Consider the following 21,903-nt stretch of genomic DNA (forward strand, 5'->3'; position numbering starts at 1 on the left):
GGATGGTAAGGAAAAGTCGGAGTCTGAGTTGGAGTCGTTAGATTTTTACACGACTCCACAGATTTGCATGTAACTAAAAAAGAGTTGTCATAAACTAAAACTTATATAAGGAAAGAATTCAATATATTTGGGTGCAATTAAAAGTGAATTTCACAAAATTTTTAATGCGTGGAATTGTCTTATAATTCCATTCATGAAAAGAATCAAATTTCAGTTATATAAAGTAAAGAATGTTTATGAATGAATATCATTTGAAATTGTAAATAATATCTTTAGTTTACAGTAAATAAAACTTCAAGATTTAACTGTTTTTTATGATATGTAGCTGATCAGCTGCAATCACAGACAACTTGAAACATCACCAAACTCCTTGTGCTACTTCTCATGAGTTCTGTTTTCATTTCTTTACCTAATACACACTAACATATCGCTTTAATTGAAATTCATTTTGAATTTTGTGAAATTAAAATATGTGAGGTTAGCCAACAGGGTGTGTTTGTCTGGATTGTCGCATGGTCACGACTATCGTGTGGAAATGGAAAAACTCTCTGAGACAGGCTTTCCATCTTTTAATCTGTTTATTATATTACCAAAAGTTTCTTACAACGTTTTGCAACGTTTTGTTGTAACACAGCTTGGGGAGCAAGTTAAAAGTCCACACAAGAGTCTGATGTTCAGTAGGAAGTTCTTCCTTCTGTCCCTCAATGACAGACATTGCAATCGATGGCCCCGGAGAATGCAACACAGCTTCGGGCAAAAGTCTTAGGAGAAGGGTGAATCTGATCAAAGCAAGACGTCATGGGATAGTGATGGTAAGTCCCAGGAGTCAACAAATCTGTCACTGCTGATTGGCAGGATCACAAAAATTCCTGAAATGGAGCATCAAGAACCAAGAATGCCACGTCCTTGAATCACACATATTTTATAAGTTTTACACCCAAAGTTGTCTTTTCATTGGTCTTTCATTGTCACCTGGTGATAATTCAAAACCTATCAGAGGGCGCAGGAGAGGTCAACATTGAAACTAAACCCGACTCCTCCGTAACTACGTTTTTCTCAACGTTGGTCTTTTCTATATGATTCATCTTTTGTTTTAATATTTTACAAAAAAACGTTCATTGTTCAACCAAGACCTTTAATTCTTCATGTTCATGTCTGAAAAGGAGATCTTTAATTTATCAATCAATAGTCCACATTCAGATCTCTAAGTCTACTTTCGCCCGGGACCTCACAAATATATAATTGATATACACTTTACTATTTTAAGGAAACTTACTAATTAATTAGTGTTTCACTTTAGTATACAAGGTTTGTTAAAAAAATAACTAAACTTTTTAATTTTTATTCTTTGAGTTATAGATTATTGGTCCTTGTTCCCTTCAAAGTACTCCCTCCCCTATTCACACACTTATCCCAGCAGTGTTTCCACTTTGCAAAGCAGTCCTGGTAAGCTTGTTTCGATTGTCCTTCAATGTTTGTGATGAATTTGTTTTAATGTCATCAGTTGTGTCAAAACAGCATCCTTTCAGCACTGATTTTAATCTTGGAAACAAGGAAAATTTGCAAGAAGCCAGATCTGGTGAGTAGGGAGTCTGGGGAGGGCAGTCATTTGATTTTTGACACAAAATTGGCAAGTGACAAGACTGAATGAGCAGATGTTGTCATGGTGAAGGAACTATGTGTTGTCTCACCACAACTCTGCAAATTTTTTCACACAATTGTTTCAAAACAGTTTTGTAGTACTGTCAGTTGACTGTTTGAGCTTGAGGCAAAAATTTAAAGTGCACAACTCTGATTTTCTGAATGTGTGTCATCAGTTGAAGTCAAAGGCTTTCCTGGTCGAGGGTCATCTTCAACTTTTGAATTGGGTAAATCATTCGTAACACTGTGTATGACCTAGAGCATCACCTCCATAAGCTTGATTCAAAATTTGAAATGTTTCCATAAAAGTTTTTCCCAATTTCACATAAAACTTCACATTGCATCATTGCTTTCATAAATCGCACATTGCAAAAAATTGCCATGAACACTGAAACACCTTTCACTCAAAAAACAATAACACAGGAATGAAACAAGATATCAACAATCAAAACAAAAGCAACTTACTCAGTAGGTTATCATGAACATAGTGTTGTCAATGTCACAACACTAGGACACTCCATTTTTGCCCAATTTAAAACGTTTTGTCATTTTTTGAACAGACGTCATATAATAGGAAATTATATATCTGTGAATTATATATTTCTATGAATTAAGTGATACATTTTAATAAACTTTTTAGTATACATATATATTTAAATTAATATATTTATATAGTGTTTAAGTAGAAAATTATTTATATTAATTTTCATTTATTAAAAGTATAATTTTATTTTCTAGATTGCACCAACTCCAAAGTTAGAAAATATCAGCAAATGTTCTTATAATTCCACTTTTGAAAATACAGAAACATTTTTAAACAATAAAATGTTGGATGTTATAACAATTTCTGATGATGAAAACTCTGATTCTATAAATATTTCCAATAATAAACCTGTATGCTATGATACAAGTAAGAATATTATAAAACATAAACAATACATAGGATTATAAGATTATTTCATACAATATCACATTGAATTTTGTATTTTATTTTATTACACATCTAATGTGTGTATCACAAATAAGTTGACTACTAAGTATCTAAATACTGGATTTTTGGACTATAAATAGGCTATAATAGAATTAACAAAAGTAAGAAATTTGGTCTAAAAATAGAGTTAGGCTGTCATCTTCTACTAGGTTTAATACTTATATTAAATTTAGAATAATTTGAATGTATTCCTGTAAATATTAACCACTAACTGAAAGGTAATTATAATAACCACACACTTTAATCACCTTGAAATTCCAGTAATAAACTTTAACAATAAACTAATGTTTTTAGCCATTTTAAATAGCAAACCACAGATTTATAAAAGATCCAAATTTCTAAATAACATTAAGATTTTAAAATGTAAATTAAACTTTATGAAATAAAATTTGAAGGGATTACATGTAGATTTTTTACATGAACTGTGTGATGTGTTCACTATCAGTTTGAGATTTACTGAATAAATTCACCTAATATTGTCCTTCCAGTTATTTGATATAAAGTAAACATCCTTGTAGTTGATTTGCCTTGGATTTGAAGTTGAATTTGTGTATTTGTAATTTCTCGAGGTGTTTCAATCTGAGCAAATCCCATGCTTGTTTTTAATAAATTGACATCTTCCAGGAAAATATCTATCATTTTGCATGGTAAAAGTTTCTGATGGGTTGTATTTTTCTTTATATAGATGGCATCTTTTTTGAGTATCATGTGGAGGGATTGTACTGTTGCGCCAATGTATTCCCATTCTTCATTGTGTGAGGTTGCCATATTGGGGATATCCAAATGTCAGGATTTATCATATGTGGGGTGAAGGAAGTAAGGCAAATAGCTGCATTGACAAACAAACCTGTTTATTTGTACTGTCTTACAATCTAGGAGTAGCATGCCATCCTTGGAAGCAGTGGAAGCGCCACTTTCCTTGTATTTTCTAAAATATAAATACATATTAATTGTGTGATTATTTTCATATTTTAACATACTTTGAATTAATTAAAATTAATATTTTATTATAACCACATTATGTATCTTATTACAAATTTCTACACTACATGTGAAAAAACAATAAGATTGCTATTGTATATTCTAATGTCAGTGGCAGAAGGGAAGTGCTGTATTGTCAAAACTGGATCAGCGTCCAAGCAGCCAGATTATACGCATTCACGCATGTGCTTTACAGAGCACCAACCTCACGTGGTTTAGCTGGTGGATGCTACACACCAAAACATCATATAACACAGGATATTCCAATGATTCTATCCAGGACTGGTTACATAATGCCTCCAATGAATCTATGCAGGACCGGTAGAGTTCCACTAGGGTTGTCAGCGGCGTTGGACGTGTGTGTACTTCACTCTGATTTTGGTTACCTGCATCAACGTTATTACTGCTAAATCACAGATTTGATGTATTGCATTCTGTTACTGATGCCTTCCGATTGTTTTTAACGTTTATTTTGTGTAAATTGGTTGAGTATCTGCTGAATAACGGTTGTTTTTAGACCACAACCACGTGGCTTCATAATACACATTTCAGGTTGCACTTTCTTCACAAATCATTTATCTTAAAAAGAAAAAGTTTAATATATGTCGTGGATAAGAGCTACTATAGAGTACACGTGCCTTAAATTTCATTATAAATCAAATTTTCTTTTTCGATGATTTACGGCGACCTGAACTTTTGCGTTTCGTAGGCTTATGGCAGGACACCTGCTTCCATGAGCCAAGTGCTGGGTTTCACGTTTGGCACTTTTTTGCTATCTGTTGCAATGTTTTTGTGTAGTTTTAAACACTATTTATGGAATTATGATTATTTCTCTTCAGAAAACTGAACAATAAATAGCCTTTGTTCCCACTGTCGTAACCAACCCTAACCTGAGCCATCCTATTCGAACCTAATTCAGTAAGTTGCACGTGACTGGTTTTCGGCTTAAATCTTTGGTTCAATGCTTCAAAAAAGGTTCATTTTTGTGTGCACATCATTGGACTTGTCTCCCCCATAGTTGTCATCAGCAAGCCCGCAGGCTGTGCTGACCTTCTGTTTTCGACTCTTCCTACTGACCTTGTACTTAACTGACTGTTCTGTGTTGTGCCAAGTCCCCACAATGGATACTACACCTGAACCTCAAGCGCTTTCTAACTCGCTCAAAGACACTATCTTTGGCGAGGCCAACGAACAGTTAGTGACAATTTTGGGCCTTTTACCAGAATTGTATCGAATACACTTGAAAAGTGAAAAACGTCATGAGATCAGGGAAAAAGTGACACAGCTTTTCTCATCTTTTAAACAACTTCATGGAATTCTAAAAGAGGTTAGATCCAAACAAAAACAAACTATGCCATTGGCGTCCTGCCACACTGAACCGACCTATGCTGATATTCTCTGTAAAGACCCAAGTATACGTCCAAGCTTGACCACTAAGGCAATCTCTTGCTCTCTAGCTCATAAAATAAATAATGAAGGAACAAAAGGCAGTTCTGCCCTTCTACTGTACCCTAAAAACAAACGAGGAAGGAAACTCAACTGACATGAGGAAAATAAAAAATAATATTAAAAAAAAAGATAGAGCCCCAGAAATTAAATATAAAAATTAAAAAAGTAAAACAAATAAAAAAAAAAATTGAATTTGCTTTCAGACAGATACTCAGAAAGAGGCTGAGGTCCTGGCAAAGGCTATCAAGGATATCCCTGATATATCTGAAAACATACAAGGTAAAATTTCCGAGGGAAGGCGGACTAGGATCATCCTCACAAATGTTCCTAATTCAATAGATGAGTCAGATATAATTTCAATAATCTACAGCCAAAACAAACTATTTGAAGCAGTATAACAGCTTGACATAGGTTAGCACCATCCTAAATAAAAAAACTAAAGAAAAATGTAGTCACGTGGTCCTTTTGACCACCCCACAAATAAGGGACATCTTCATCAGGACTAAACACATAGCAATGTCATGGGTGAACATCTATGTGAATGATTATATCCCGCTGGTAAGATGTTACCAGTGCTGCGGATATAATCACCTCTCCACCAGCTGCCCACAGAAGCAAAAATGAAGCCACTGTGCGAAGGCACATAGGTTTGGTGATTGCCAAAGATTAGATCACCCCCCATGCTGCACCAACTGTAAGGCAATTAATAAAGAACTCCCAGACTACCAGAGATATGACACCAGACATAATGCTTTCGACCCACAGTGAAGACACTATCAAACTGAACACACAGTTTGATAGTGTCTTCACTGTGGGTCAAAAACTATCAAAATGACGACACAGACATTTTTTTTATTCATTCATTTTGATGGTCATCATTTCCCCTTCTGGGGATCAGAATCATCCTTGTCCCATTTACACATCACAAGGAAGACGTTACTTTTATTCAAACATGACTTAATTCATTACAATAACACTCTAAATAAACAGCAAATATAAGTAAGAACTTAAAAGCTATTACAAACTACTTGTCTAGCTTGACAAGGAAGACCGTAGTTTCCAGTCTGTAGGTGATAGAGACGGCTTTCTCTAACACCTTTACAACAGTATCCTTCTGATGAAGGTCTTTAATTCTTTCATTATGTTTTTGTCTGTTATAAGGTTATAGATTTCAAGAGCTTGGTTGCCAGTATTTAGTTGATGAAGGCTTGAAATTTCAGTCCTTTCTCTTTCATATTTAATACAATCAATGAGTAAGTGGTTTATGTCTTGTTTGTCCGTTCTGCATTCACAAGTTTCAGTTTGTTGTTTACCTATCCTCTTAAGGTAGGAGTAGCAATTGTAGTGTCCCGTGTAGAGTTGTGTAATCTTAGATCTTAGATCCGTGTAGCCATCTTAGATTTGTTATTCGTTCTTCTATATTTGGCATAAGCCAGAATGTATTCCTTCCGTTTTCGGAGTAAGACCAACTGTCCTGCCATTCCCTGATAGTTTCGTTTCTGATTAGTCTTTTAATACCCGATATCAGTATTTTATTATAAGTCACATCTGTCATATGCACGGCCTCTTTGGCCAAGAGGTCCGCATGATCATTACCTTTTATGCCACTGTGGGCCTTAATCCATCTTATCTTAATATCAGCGTCACTGTCACTTATGATTTGTTTGATTTTAAGAGCCATCGTGTTGGTGTCGGTGAATTGCATAAGTGTGCTCAAGGCGGATTTGCTATCTGTATTAATTATAATTGTCCTGATCATTTGGGTTCTTGTCACCCATTCAATTGCCTTTCTTATAGCATATATTTCAGCTTGATAAACCAAACAAAGGTCATTTAACCTGTAATGCTCAATATGTATTTCGGTGTTATCTTGCATCGCTGTGAAGGCTGCCCCAACACAGCCGTCGTGTCGACTTTTGAGCCGTCCATATATAGTTCTACCAAGCCTTGTTCACCTTCTTCAGCCATTTCTATACTTCTCCGGCTGTGTGGCATGGGCAGCATAGCTGCAGTGGGTCTTAGATCAATATCTGTTTCAGAATATTCTGTCCTTGCTATTTGTATGTTATGTCTCCTCTTGCACGTATATAACATCGCTTTTTCTTTTAATATTAATTCTATGGGTGGTGCCCGGCCTCCACTTGAAGTGCTTCAGTTGATGTGGTTGAATAAGCATGTGTTAATCGTAGGAGCGCACACCTTTGCGCACTCTGAAGCTTTCTTTTTATAACTTCCTTATCGGCTGCTTGGTGCCATGCCGCTGCTTCAGGATGAATGCGCCTTTATAAATTATGTCGATGGCCTCTTTATTTAGCCCCCCATGTGGACTTGGCCACCCGAGCAAGTGCATTGAACAGGTTAACACACCTATTCCTAATTGAGACCATGTGCGGAAGCCAAGTTAGTCTGTTGTCCAGCATGACTCCAAGGTACTGGAGTTGCCTCTCGACCTTTATGGTCTCGTTGTCCATCTTTATTGTTGGAGTACGTTTATATATGTCAGGTGTGCGACCCTTTGTAAAGATGATGGCTTTTGTCTTCTTGGCATTGAAGGACAACTTTATTTCTCCAATTTCCTTAACTTTTCCAAGCATTTGGGTGCCAACCCGCTCAATCTCTCTGCAGGAATTCGCACCATAAATAAGGATGGTGTCGTTTGCATAGGCCAGTTCAAGGATATTTGGGCCTTTATCTTTCCTCAGGAATTGGTCATAGATCAGATCCCAGAACAGCGGTCCTGAATTTGAGCCCTGTGGGCAGCCGCGACTTAGATCTCTCGTGATTTTTGTGTTATTTGCCCCATATGAGACTTTCCTGTTGCTAAGGTAATCCTTGATGATATTATAGAGATTCCCGGGGCATTGTGCCTCTCGTAAACTCTGGAGGATTAGGGGCGTGGTCAAAGGCCCCTTTTATGTCGAGGCTAATTCTGCAACAATACTTATAGTTTGTTAGGAACTGTTCTATGCCATTAAAAGCTGCACATATGACATCATCTGTTGATTTGTTTGGCAAAAAGCCATACTGTTTATCACATAGAAATTGATTTTTAATAATATGTGCCATGACCCTTTGGCTTATCAAGAAGTCCAAGACCTTGCCAAGGACCAGTAACAAACTAATTGGCCTGTAGCTTTTTGCAATTGATCTATCAATATTGTTCCCTTTAGGGATAATCACTAGGTTTACCTCCTTCCAGATGGTTGGAAAGAGACTATGCTGGATGCATTGATTGTATAATTCCACCATATATTCTGGTTTTGTTTCCCAAACATTGAATATTATCTCTTCCACAATTCTGTCTGGACCAGGTGCTTTGCCTGGTTTTAATCTATATATGGCATTCCCCACTTCCTCTTGTGTGAACAAGGGATCCGATGCACATCTATACCAGGATTTGCATCTTTCCCTTATAATACTTTGCTTTTGCATATCTGTGTCTGGATTGTCTTGTGGGAAAAATGTGTCCATTAATTTATTTATTGTTTCATTTATACCATCAGTATACATCTCGTCATCTTCAATTGATGTTAAGAAAGTGGGGGTTTTTAATTTCCCCGCGCAGGCCTTGTAAATGAAGCTTCAGGGTTTTGATGAACTTTCTGTACAGAACTCCCTCCAAGATTTGAGTTTCTGTCTTTTTATACTTTCTTTGTAAATCTTGCTATGGTTTAGATATTCTTGTTTCTTATCCCTGCGGCTCGGTAGCCTTGGTAGGCAACCTGCCAAGGAGAAGGAAAACTCTGATCAGAAACTGTGAGGAAGGCAACGGGAAACCACCTCAGCTATACCTCTCTTGTTAATGGAAAGCAGAAAACCTATTTATCATACTGGCAAATATGGGACTCATCTCCAAGAGAAAGGTGTCATGCCTGGCAGGGGAAGTTATGGGGCTTCCCAGTTCGTCACCATGCGAAACCCCCATAGGAAGACACCCATAGGAAGAATTCGAATAGGAACATGGAATGTAAGAACCATGCTTCGACCAGGTAAGTTGGAAAATGTTAAGAGAGAAATGAAGAGGCAAAATTTGGATATTCTTGGGCTTAGTGAAGTCAGATGGGAGGACAGTGGTGATTTTTTTAGCAATGAATTCAGAGTTATTTATTCTTGTGGAACTAAAGGAAAGAATGATATAGCATTTATTTTAGGTGAGAAGATAAAAAACTCAGTTGAAAGAATTGAATGCAGAGGTGACAGAATTTTAATGATTAAAATAAAAAGCGATCCCATGGATATGATGATATTTCAAGTATACATGCCTACTAGAGACTATGACGATGAAGAAGTAGAAGAAATTTATGACCAAATTGAAGATATAATAGAAAATGATAAAACTAAAAAATGCCTAATTGTTATGGGAGACTGGAATACATCTGTAGGAGAAGGAGGAAATGGAAAAATTGTGGGCAAGTTTGGGCTAGGAAATAGGAATGAAAGAGGCAAACGACTAGTTGAATTTGCTACCAAGCATCAATTAATAGTTGGAAACACATGGTTCAAACAAAATCCAAACGTCGACTATACACTTGGAAAATGCCCAGAGACATTGGGAGGTATCAAATAGATTATATTCTTATTCAAAGTCGTTTTAGGAATGCAGTCAAGAAAATTCAGACATATCCAGGAGCAGATGCAGATTCTGATCACAACTTATTAACTGCAAATATTGTGATGAAATTGAAAAAAGTTTTGAGAGCCAAAAGAATAAAAAGATGGAATTTGGATAAGCTAAATGGAAATACTGGATTAAATTTTAAAGAAAACCTGGAATATAAATTAAAAGAACTTCCATATGACTTTGACTGTGAGTTTGACCCAAACGAAAATTGGAAAAGAATCAAAGATACAATAAAGAAATTGGCTGAAATTTTTCTTGGATATGTAAATGGTGTTAGAATAAAAAAACCTTGGGTTACTCAAGAAATGATTGAGAAAATGGATGAAAGAAGAAATTGGAAAAATATAAATAATGAAAAAGGGAGAATGATGTACAAGAAGCTAAATAATGAATTGAGGCGTAAAACTGCAAAAGCTAGAGAAGCTTGGTTAAGTAAGGAATGTGAGGAAATCGAAGAACTGAACAAAAAAGGCAGATATGGTCTATCGTACAAAAAAGTCAAAGAACTAACAAATGATCGCACCCACCAAATTCTGAGTATTGAAGACAAAGATGGAAAAGCACTTTTAACCCCAACTGATATAATGGGCCATTGGAAAGAATATATTGGAGATCTCTATGGAGAGAACACCAAACCTAAAGAGTTAAAATTGGAAAAATCTTCTCAAATAGCTAATGATGAAAGAGGACCTATTATCATGAAAGATGAAGTTGGATTGGCAATTAAAGAATTGAAAAACAAAAAGTCAGAAGGAGTAGATGGAATACCAGCTGAATTTCTAAAAGGGTTAGGCAAGGAAGGAATCGAGAAAATAACAGACTTATGCAATCTCATATATAAAACAGGAGAATGGCCTGAAGACTTTGCTCAAAGTATTTTGATACCTATACCAAAGAAAGCAAAAGCTAAAAAGTGTAGTGATTTTAGAACAATTAGTTTAATTTCACATGCCTCAAAAATCCTTCTTAAAATCATTAACAGAAGACTCTACAACAAGGCTGAAACATTTCTATGTGAAGAACAATTTGGATTCAGAAAAGGAACAAGGGATGCTATTGGCCTCTTGAGAACAATCTGTGAAAGAAACATTGAGGTTAATAAGGATACGTACATTTGCTTTATTGACATGGAAAAGGCTTTTGATATGGTTAACTGGACAAAGCTAATGGAAATCTTAAGAAAAATAGGAACAGATTGGAGAGATAGAAGACTCATTGCTTCACTTTATATGAATCAATCTGCCATTATCCGAACAAAAACTGGAGAAAGCAAACCATGCAGTATTGGAAAAGGAGTCAGGCAAGGGTGTACACTTTCACCTACTCTTTTTAACATTTATCTTGAGGAATTAATGAATGAAGCCATAAGTGAGGACAGTCTCGGAATTAAAATTGGAGGCCAATTAATACAAAGTATTAGGTTTGCAGATGATATTGCTTTACTTGCACCAAATGAACAAACTCTACAATGTTTGGTAACAAAACTCAACAAAACTTGCAAAAAATTTGGAATGAAAATTAACACAGCTAAAACAAAAGTGATGAAAGTTGGAAGGCTAATTAGCAAAGATTTGAAAATCCTAATTGATGGAAACAAAATAGAGCAAGTTCAACATTTTAGGTATCTTGGCAGCATTATTCAGGGAGATGGCAGATGTGAAAAAGAAATCAAAGAACGAATCAGGGCTGGAAAAATGGCTTTTTATAAGAAGAAGAACCTTCTTATTGGAAAAATGAACCAAACACTTAAAAAGAAGTTAATAAAATGCTTTTCCTGGAGCATAACTTTATATGGAGCAGAGACTTGGACCTTAAGGAAAAAGGAAACAAACTACCTTGAAGCATATGAAATGTGGTTATGGCGAAGAATGGAGAAAATCAAGTGGACAGAAAAGGTTAAGAATGAAGATGTTTTAAATTTGGTCCAGGAACAGCGATCTCTTTGAAAAACAATACAAACAAGAAAAAATAACTGGCTAGGTCATATATTACAAGGAGAAGGATTAATGCGAGTGGCATTAGAAGGAAAAATTGATGCAAGGAAACAAAGAGGAAGAAAAAGAAAAGTATTGATAGATGATGTTTTACTAGGCAAAACTTATAAAGAAATAAAAGAGGAAGCCCGAAATAGAGAATGTTGGAGAAGAAGAATTCTATAATTTGACTGCTTTCCACGGACTTGTCCTGGGACAGAACACCCGTGAATGAATGAATGGGGTATCAAAGGGCATGTTGTGAGGAAGCCCTGCTGGCTTCCTCACAACATGCCCTTTGATACCTTCTTCTTAATTGATTATTTCGTCGTCTCAATTCAGTAAGTTCTTTCGACCACCAGGGTACCATCTTTTGTCCTTTTCGTTTCCTTGGTATTGTCTGATTGCATGTTGTTATAAGGGTATTCTGGAAGGAGGCAATGGCATCCTCAACTTCCTTCTGATCTTTACAATCTTGTAGTCCTGCGGTGACCATCGCTTCCTTCATCTTGTTCTTGAACTCCATCCAATTAGCTTTATTGGTTGCATAGTATGCACTCATTTCTTTATTCTCTGTCCAATAATCACCACCCACTTCAAAGAAGATATAGCTGTGGTCACTAAGACTACACAGCTGAGAGACATGCCAGGACTTTACCCTGTTAAGGGCTGTACTGTTACATATGGTTAAGTCTATCCAACTTTGCCCTATCGGGGCATTGAAGGTTGGTAGTGAGTCCAGTGCTAAATGATTATGAGGAAAAGAGCACACCAAGATCCAGGCCTAACCTGGATCTTGGTGTGCTCTTTTCCTCATAATGTCGCAGTTTTTATGATTGCACATAAAAACTGCGACAGACTGATGGAAGAGGCTAATAGGGAATTAAAAGTAATATCAGAGTGGAGTAAATCCTATTAACAGCCCATAAATTACAATAAATGTGAATTGCTGGTATGTACGAAAAAATGGGAGCAGGCCAACTTAAAAGGCAACTGGGAATACACATACTATAAAGTTAGGAAAATCAACTGGCATGATCATGTAAATAGCATGTATAAAAAAATGGTTCAAAAATCAATCCTCTTGTCACACATCTCAAGAAACACATGGGGATTGAACTTTAGAAACAATAGACTAACTTATCAGGCCTCAGTGGAGCCAGGTATTTTATACGGAGTCCAGGTATGGCAGGAAGCCCTAAACAACATCCACGTAAAGAAAAAAATTTTATCAATCCAACAGAGAACAACCATTAAAGTCTGTAGGGCTTGTAGAACAGCACTGACAGATGCTATCTGTGTTCTGGCCAACCTGCTCCCAATACACCTTAGAACGAGGGAAGTGGTGTGGAGACAGTACACAACAAACATCAACCTGCAAGACCTCAATGAGGAAACAACAAAACAACACATCAAAAATGGTATCCTCCCACCCAATAGTGAGCAATGGATAGAGGACATCAAAAAGCACAACATAGAGAAAGAAGAAAAGAACTACAAACAGTTTATCCACCCATCTGACGAAAACAGGTACAAAATTATCTTCGAGACGACAAACACAAAAAGTAAAAGCTCAAAATGGATCATCCACACTGATGGCTCCAAGACAACAACTGGAGTTGGAGCAGGCATTATAATCACAAACAATAAAGGTAAACATGTCTATCAGGCGAGCCTAAAAATAGCTCCTCACTGCACCATAAACCAAGCTGAGTTGTGGGCTGTCAACAGATCATTAGCCTACATTCAGACCAAAATGAACAACTCCAAAGAAACGATAGAAGTAACAGTAGGGTGGTGTTACATACTTTAAAAAACCAGAAGAAAAACCCAACATTAGCTAAGGAGACAATACAGCTAGCCCAAAGAATATCAGGCACAAAAAACTTAACTATACAATGGATCGAAGTTCATGGCAAACATGAGGGAAATGAAAGGGCCGACAAACTAGCAAAAAAAGCTACAACTACCGGTTCCAAAATTACGTATAGTAGGGTATCAAAGACTGAAATACACAAACATCTTCACAAAATTGTCGATGAACTGTGGCAAAGGGAGTGGGAGATCTTTACCACTGGGAGAAGTTGTTACAACTTCAAGGATACAGGATAGGAAAAAAAAATAAGACATTTAAACTGGACTATGAAATCACCCAGTGCTTCACTGGGCATGGAAACTTTGAGTTGTATGTTTTCAGGTTCAGTAAGGCAACATGTAAGATCGACAACATTGAAGACAATGTAACGCATTTCTTATACTACTGTACTAACTATGAAGATAAACGGCAGCAGCTTTACAGGAAATGCATAATGCGGGGAATGACTTGGCCTCCAAAGGAAAATGACCTATTCAACAACAAGGACCTCTTGCATCATCTCTCTGAATTCATCAAAAACACTGGGTAACTAGCAATCCCTTTGCAAAGCAGTGAACAATCACACCAGGAACAACCTACCTGATTCTGAGGACAAAAGAAGCAAGGATATCAGTGATGAAAGTTTCACCAATAGCGAAGATGAGCTCTAAAATGAACAGACCACCATGTAAATACTGTTTCTCTGCTAGGCATTGTAGCCACTTGTTTTCACTTTTGTAATGTTCACATTGTTTTTAGTCATTGTAGCCATTTTGTCTGTATCTAAAATATTAAATTCATCTTGGAAAACTATGTTTTTATAAGGAATTATAACCATGGTAACCTTTTGTTTTAATATTTGTATTTAAAATATAAATTGATAATTAAGGTTAATACTGTATCTTTTAGCCATGTAACCAAGTTGCTGTTTTCTGTAAAACTACTAAAAAAATTTTTTTTGTTTATTCTATAACCTGATTGTTGTATAAACTATTGTAACCATTTGTATTCTAAAATTGTATCAGAATCAATTAGTATGTAAATACTGTAATCTGTATTAGGCATTGTAGCCAATTTATGTATCTATTTCTGTTTTTAATAAATGCGGTTCCAACACCCATGGAACCCTACCCTTGCCTTCTTTTCCCTCCTTTTTTCTTAATCTAGTTACTTTCACTTTTCTTCTCACTTCTTTTCCTTACTATAGGGCTAAGTCTGTCTTGAACAGACAGCCCTCTACTTAACTTTATACTTATCTTATCCAGGACTGGTTATGGACTGTTAGCTGCCTGCCTGCAAGATAATTGGCCGACCTCGCCCCATTATGTGAATTGTGAGTAGATTTATAAGGCTACATCCTATGTGGCAGCGTCCAGTGACTGTGGACAGAAAGAATCTTTGTATGTGCTTCCAACTCACGAGTGACTTCTGTCCAGAGTGGACACATGTTGTTTATAAAATGGTGGCGAGGCGATTTCCCCAAATGCTTGCTATGGAAAATACGACAAGCATCATTTCAGAATACTGGAATGCACGTGATTCACATTGATTTTTGAATTTCGACTTTTGAAATGTGGTTCTGAAGAAGTAATTTTTTCGAATATTGCATTTTGAAGAAGTTCTTTCTACTGGTCTTCGTTCTAATGAATTTTAAAGAAGAATAGTTGCTTGAGAAAGGACCCAGGGAGGGATCTGAAATTGTTTGCATGTAATTTTACTCTTGTTTAATACCGGTTAAAGAGTTTGATGAAGGATTATATTTGTATTTTAATCCGGTATTTGAAGATTCTTTATTTATTTAGGTTTATTTTCCCATTTTTACGAGCATTAGAATCAAAGCCCAATCCCTTGATTTGGCATTTTTATTATATTTTTAACACATGAACTCAGTATTGCTTGGGTCTCACAATTGAATCTGTTGTCTCTGATGAGGATAGTGTATGTTCCTGGAGTATGCTTCCTGTCTGGAGGGGCTTTTGCAGTTTTGAGGATGGTGAATTTGGTGGGATTCCTCACAAAACCTACTTTAACATGCTTAGATACAACAATGTCTTTGTAGATTTTCTTTAGTATGTGGTTGTATTGTTTTGTATGATCATACTGTCATACAATAGTTTTTAGTTTGTTGGTGTCCAGCTCTTTGATCAGGCCCTTAATCACCTAGGTATGGTATCTATGTCAGTGGGTAATTTGTGTGATATAATAGAGCACTTCTGTTCTATTGGTGGCATTGGAACAATAAGTATAGATTCTTCTCACCAATGCTACAAGTGATGCTATCTTGAAGAAAGATGGCATCACTCAGTGGTGTCCAGGACACCCCTAGCAGGGGCCCTCTACTGTGTTCTCAATCTCTTCGGTCTGTTGTTCATCCCTAATCCACCACATGTGGCTCTAGCCGTCCTGTGACTGTGTTATTGGAATTGTGTCTAACAGCTGTAGGGTATTCTATGTCTAGTTAATGGTTAAAGTTGTTTGTTTGTTTGGCTTGTCCAATACCATTTTACCGGACCCCCATCGGGATTCCCTTTGCACATCTCTACTCGTCTGATTTGTATATCTACATCTGTTCCATCAGTGTATCAACATGTACCATATCTATCAGTATGTATATTATCATCATCGGCCGCCAAAACGGCGCTCTGCTCTGTATATCTATTTGTATTCTAAACAAATATGGTATAAGTTGTCTATATGATCGCAAATTTACCTTCCTTTCTAAACTTTATACTCTCTAACAATCCCCGCTTCTCCCCCCACCTCCCCTTCTCCATGTCTTCCTTCACACTCCCCTATCTCCCGTTATTTCACATTCGGTCTCTTTTTCCTTACCTTCTCCTTCCATCTCTATAGAGCAAAGTCTGCCACTAAATGACAGACAGCTCTTCTATTCTTTAAATAAAGTAAAGTAAAGTAAAGTGGTGTCCAGGGGGACTAAGAAGCCCTGGCACCACCAAATAAAAGGAAAACAAACAGCAGAAAATTTTCCAAAAATCTTTTCCTAGTTAAAATTAATTTTTGTATTTATATTCTGTGGTGTCTTCTATTTCTATACTACTTATGAATTAGCAGTTCCATAAGATGGGAATTTTATTTAATTTGCATTAAACATTTTTTTATCCATTCAACTTGGCTCCCCAAAAGTAAATCCTGAGTGTACCACTGGCAGCACTGACAGCATTGCCATATGGAGACAGAAACATAATTTCTAAGAATTCCTACATAACATTGACAACAACCCGTAAGTCCTTCTCTTACCAGAAGAAGAAAGCTCACAAAGAGCCCACTTCCTGAATATTTTATTAACATTATGTAATGGAAAGAGTTTCACCACTACTACCATTCTCTATTCATTCCACATGAGTTCCAGAATCCCTACAAATTCAAGATAACAACATCTTACTCTGAAGAAACAACTTTCAAGTTAAAGTTTACTTTCTCTTTATCATGTTATAACATGTAACAATGAGATATAATCTCATAAAATTCTGTATATTATATTTTTCTTATAGTAATTAGAAATAGAATTATTACTGCTAATTTTATGTAAAGATAAATACAGATAAAGGAAATGTAATGACTTAAGTTTATTTAGAAAGTTCTAAAGATATAATTATTTATAGTCATAATTAAGTTCAAAATCATAACTTACATAAATAAATACAGTCAGATCCTGCTTTTCTGAATAGTTTGAATAGTAGTTTTTTAAATTTTTACACTTGTTTGGAAAATTTATCATTTTTTTGCAATGTTTACTAAACATTATTTACCTACATAGCAATCTCACATTTTCAAATATAAAAATACATACTGCTTGTATGTTATGATCAATTTTATCTTCTTGTTATTTTCCATGTCAATGAAGCTTGTAAGTTTTCTTTCAATCATTAAAAAGTATTTTCATTATGAATTTTAGACTTTATTTTCAGTTCCCCCACTAATTTCAGTGTATTTGGATTTTTGTTAATCTGGATCGGGTCTATTCACATTTGATCTGGATAAGCAGAGTTTGACTGTATTGACAATTATGATTTTATTTTATTAATTTTTTGCTTTTCTTTTTGATTAAGTTAAGTCAAGTAGCAAGATTCCTTCTGCATCAACTAAAGAATCTGACTTTATGGATATGGGCTTTCAAACATCATTCGAGAGTAATAAAAGGTTAAAAATTAAGAATTACATGATTTAATATTGAAATTTATTGATAAATAATATTTAAGTTGAAATAAAATTAATTAAAAGGAACAAGATAAGTAATATGTAATTCTAAACCAAAATTATCTCTTAAATTATCAGACTATGATTATTATTAAATCTTCACAATACTTATAATTCCCCATTTGTTTATTAATGTTTTTTTCTCTAGATTTTTTGAATGTATATATCCAAAGAATAGAATCTAGTATGTAAACCATGTAATTAACAAAATACTAAGCAAAATGTTATTCAAATTATCATTCAAAATTTGTTTCTTAAAAATAAAAATGAACTAAGAAGAGAATATGAACAATATTTGTAGTATTGAAAAATCAAAGTTTATACTGAAATATTGTAGATCCTATGTAAATTTAGGATATCTAGTAATGTGTTTATCAGTTTATGTTCAAAACCAAAATTTGGCTTTTTCAGGTTTATAACTCTCCATTGTCTCTAAGAGGACCTTTTTAGCAGGCCCATTACGGATTTGGCCAAGTACACAATTACGGGGTGACCAGACGGTGAGGGATGGGGCCCAACATATCAGTCTCCCTCTCAAATAATTCCTGGGCCCTTAGTCTCGAGTTTTTCGTGTTGTACTCGAATTGACGTCATCGAACTCACTCGTGTTACTGTGACTCACATAATCGGTAGTCTCGAGTTAGACCCATCGAGCGAGCTCGAAAGGCGAGCGGAAGTAGGTCATATTCACTTGTTTACGTGTATCGTTAAGCATGATGGGATTATTTACAATGCATCTGGGTTTGCGACTATACTGATTTGACCAATCAACTTTACTGTAACAAGTTGTAAACAAATCAACGCGAATTAGTTTACACGTGTTATAGTTAAAAGTTTTGTCCTATAGCAAAATGGGAACCTCCAATATTTTATTTTAAAAAAGAAACGAAGAACAAAAAGAAGTATTAGTAACATATATAGAAAATAATAAGAAAACAAACAATATAAAATTCGACAACGAATTTACAAGAAAAAGACAATTTGATTTGTTGAGAGAATTAGTTGAAAAATTAATTATGTATTGGAGCTAAAAAATCCGCCGTGTAATGGAAAAAGTATTTTAATTTAATCCTTTTTTCACATAGTTTTCTTCCTTGATCTCGTATTAAATTGTTTTGTTTATTAAGATTATTTATTAATCAGAACTTAACACTAATGATTAATAAATAATCTTAATATAGTGTCTATGCTCTTAATAATTTATACATATAATTTACTATCATTATAATTCTTTTTGTCGATGAATAAGATACTTTTTATTTTTGGAAAAATTTGCTATATAATTTTATCAATTATGAATTAAAATTTTTTATTAGTGATGACTTGACATAAAAAGAAATGGCATCTACTCGTGTTCGAAAAATTCGTTGACTTCTTAAACAACTCTTTCGGCTCTTTCTAACGCTTCGATTGCCATCAGAATAGCGTATTTGTCAGCCATTTTCACTTTCGTGTAGCGATCTCACATGCTCGACTCAACGTGAGTAGCAACTCGCATGGTGAGATGGGAAAGCATGTGAGTTATAACTGGAGACTACCGATTTGACATCAGAGTGTGAGATGGTACCACGTGACACCTTCAACACGTTGGGAGTTGTAACACGAAAAACTCGAGACTAAGGGCCCTGGAGTTGTTCCCATCTGAATTTCATCCTGGGATCCCAGAGCAGTAGACTGCCAGTAGGGGTTAAGAAAACGTTTGTCGTTGAAAGAACAATTGGATACGCATCGGTTATAGGTTTGGTATGTCATATTTACTGTAGACTGCCATCTTAACTGTGTGAAATCCACGATTTTTATGCCAATGTCGGAAAAATCTTTGTAAACAACTCCAATAAAAAAAAACACTCTTGGTGAGAAGTACATCGGAGGTCACCAATTGTTTTCACACTTAGTTGATCGGAATGCACTGTTAGTGTCAATAAAAGTTGATCGTGTGACTTATTTCCCAAGAAGAACGTATAAAAGCTCGAGTCCCAGAAGCTCCGGGCGAGCAAAGGAAGTTATACTTATAATTGTGTGCATCTTGTCTCCCTACCTTGGACATATCGCCACATTCTGCAGTTCCTGTGCCGATTACAATTCATATGGCCCATTCAACAAACGCATATTACACATATCCTCATAGAGGTATTTGTATTTTTTAGAGCTATGTGAACTCTCTCTCTCTCTCTCTGGCTGTTAGAGTGGCCCTTTTGTATAGTGAACTTATTTAACTGCATTTAACCTATGTATCCTAGCTTAGTTATATATAATAAATGCTTGTATAGTTTGTTAAACCTGTCTCCTGTCTCTAAAGGACACCCGTCGACTTACCGACGCACTCCCCACTCACTTTTTGCCCTCCTAAGCCATCCGACAATCCGAGAACAGGTTTTGCCAGTCTGTGCAGTGTAAGTGGTCAGAAGGGATTAACCCCTGTGGCCCTCTGCTAATCTCACAATTGCTTGGTCATCCAGCTATCACTTAAATTTGGCTAAATGAAATTTTTATACTGAATGTTTTAAAAGTAATTTCGTAGATATACAAATTCAAACTATGTACATTTGCTAATTCCAATAATGATAGCTGTAATGATTTAGAGGTATCATTAATTAATTTTTGAGATCAAGCAATCAGTCATTTTTTTACTAAAATTCCTTGTTGTTTAGTTTAGCATTTTTAGGAGATATTGAATACAGGTTATAGAAATTATTCAAGAAATTTCTTAACTACAAATATAGATAATATGTAATTTATTATAAATTTATTAATGTTTAAAATTTTATTACAGACTGACTGCTTTAGAAGAGAAAGAAAATTTATTTTCCAAAGAGAGAAGTGTATGCAGTAAAGAGAATAAAAACAGTATTATTAATCTTAACCAATTCTTAACAGATAAAGTGTATGTATATACTGTAATTATTTTTATTTTTATATGTTATGTATTAAAATGAAGAAGTAAGCATTTCAATTTGATTCAGTTTCAAATTTATCTAACCAGGTTAAAAAATTCTTTAATTTGTCAATGTTTCAATGATTGAAACAGCAAAAACTGAATTTTAAAGAAAGGTTTATCAAACATACTTGAAGATTAATTGATTCATGCTAAACTAATTAATTTCGCAATGGTTGAAGTAGAAAATAGGTTAAAAATTATAAATAAGAATTCTAATGTTATATATGGGAAGAGGTTTATTCTTTATTATAGTAAAAACCTCAAGGACTAAACATAACTGCTTCTCTTAGCAAAGAAAGAATACCTGCAAAAAAAGTTAAACAGATTAAAAGTTAAAAGTTTTTCTTGATTTACAGCATTATTTCTATTATTTAAATAAACAAATAAATTACATGTAAAACAAGTTCATTATTATTTGAACAAGAAGTGTCTATCTGGGACAGTTGTATTTGGTAAAATATCAAAGTTTTCAGCTTTTTCCTTGAATTTAAGGCATTTTGTTCAGTATTCTATTGACAGCATTTCATGATTCTTGACTTAAGAAAGAAATAGATTCTCTGTTTTGTTTCTGCATTTGTCAGGTAAGTAATACTTGTGTGTTTTCTACATCAAAACTTAAATTTCAGATTCTTCACTGTGAAAATACTATAACTGTTTAAACGATGGTTTTCAGAAGATATTGCTCCTTTCTTAAATCTTAATTGCTGATTCATTTTTGTTAATTCATTATGGTAAAAGTAAACACAATATGGAATTTTCTATTCATAATGTCTCACTAACAAAACAATAGAAGATACGAAACATTTATTTTCCCTTGCCATAAAAATGTACCTGAATCATTTATATTTAGTGATAAATTACAACACCATGTCAAATTTATACAGCTAACTTAGGGTTGCAATAATTCAGCAATGCAAAATACAAATAACCTGGTGATCAATATGCTGACGATCACGCCAAAATACTATATTGTAAAAAGAGAAGACACTGACAATGTAAATCTTCGGAAGGACTACAATTCTCGGTTCATCACAAGTCCAGCATAGCTCCACACATTATATCAGCAGAGGCCTTTCAGCCTTCTCGATATGTTAATGCTGCCATTGCCTCTCTCGTTAGAAGGGCTTACTTACTATCATCTTCGCAAGAGCTGGTAAACATGGAGTTAGACAACATAAGTTTGGGGGTGCGCACTGCTGGCTTTTCACGTGCAAAATTTACACACGTGCTCAATAT

At 35.1% G+C, this 21,903-nt stretch overlaps 1 protein-coding gene across 1 annotated transcript; it reads left to right on the forward strand.

Moving 5' to 3' along the window:
- Window positions 1-704: 704 nt before the first annotated feature.
- LOC111614059 lies at window positions 705-20,708 on the forward strand. The gene is made up of 5 exons (XM_023355439.1): window positions 705-812; window positions 2,380-2,551; window positions 17,582-17,672; window positions 20,503-20,613; window positions 20,693-20,708. The coding sequence occupies exons 1-5, from the start codon at window positions 705-707 to the stop codon at window positions 20,706-20,708; spliced, it is 498 nt and encodes a 165-aa protein (XP_023211207.1).
- The last annotated feature ends 1,195 nt before the right edge of the window (window positions 20,709-21,903 follow it).

The sequence above is a fragment of the Centruroides sculpturatus genome, unplaced genomic scaffold (genome assembly GCF_000671375.1).
Source record: "Centruroides sculpturatus isolate CEXI.00-Female unplaced genomic scaffold, Cexi_2.0 scaffold1991, whole genome shotgun sequence".
NCBI lineage: Eukaryota > Metazoa > Arthropoda > Arachnida > Scorpiones > Buthidae > Centruroides > Centruroides sculpturatus.

Coding starts and splice junctions, on each gene's coding strand:
- LOC111614059 (XM_023355439.1), top strand. CDS start 705: ATGACAGACATTGCAATCGATGGCCCCGGAGAATGCAACACAGCTTCG. Junction 813..2,379: donor GACGTCATGGGATAGTGATG/GTAAGTCCCAGG, acceptor TTTATTTTCTAG/ATTGCACCAACTCCAAAGTT. Junction 2,552..17,581: donor ACCTGTATGCTATGATACAA/GTAAGAATATTA, acceptor TTTTTGATTAAG/TTAAGTCAAGTAGCAAGATT.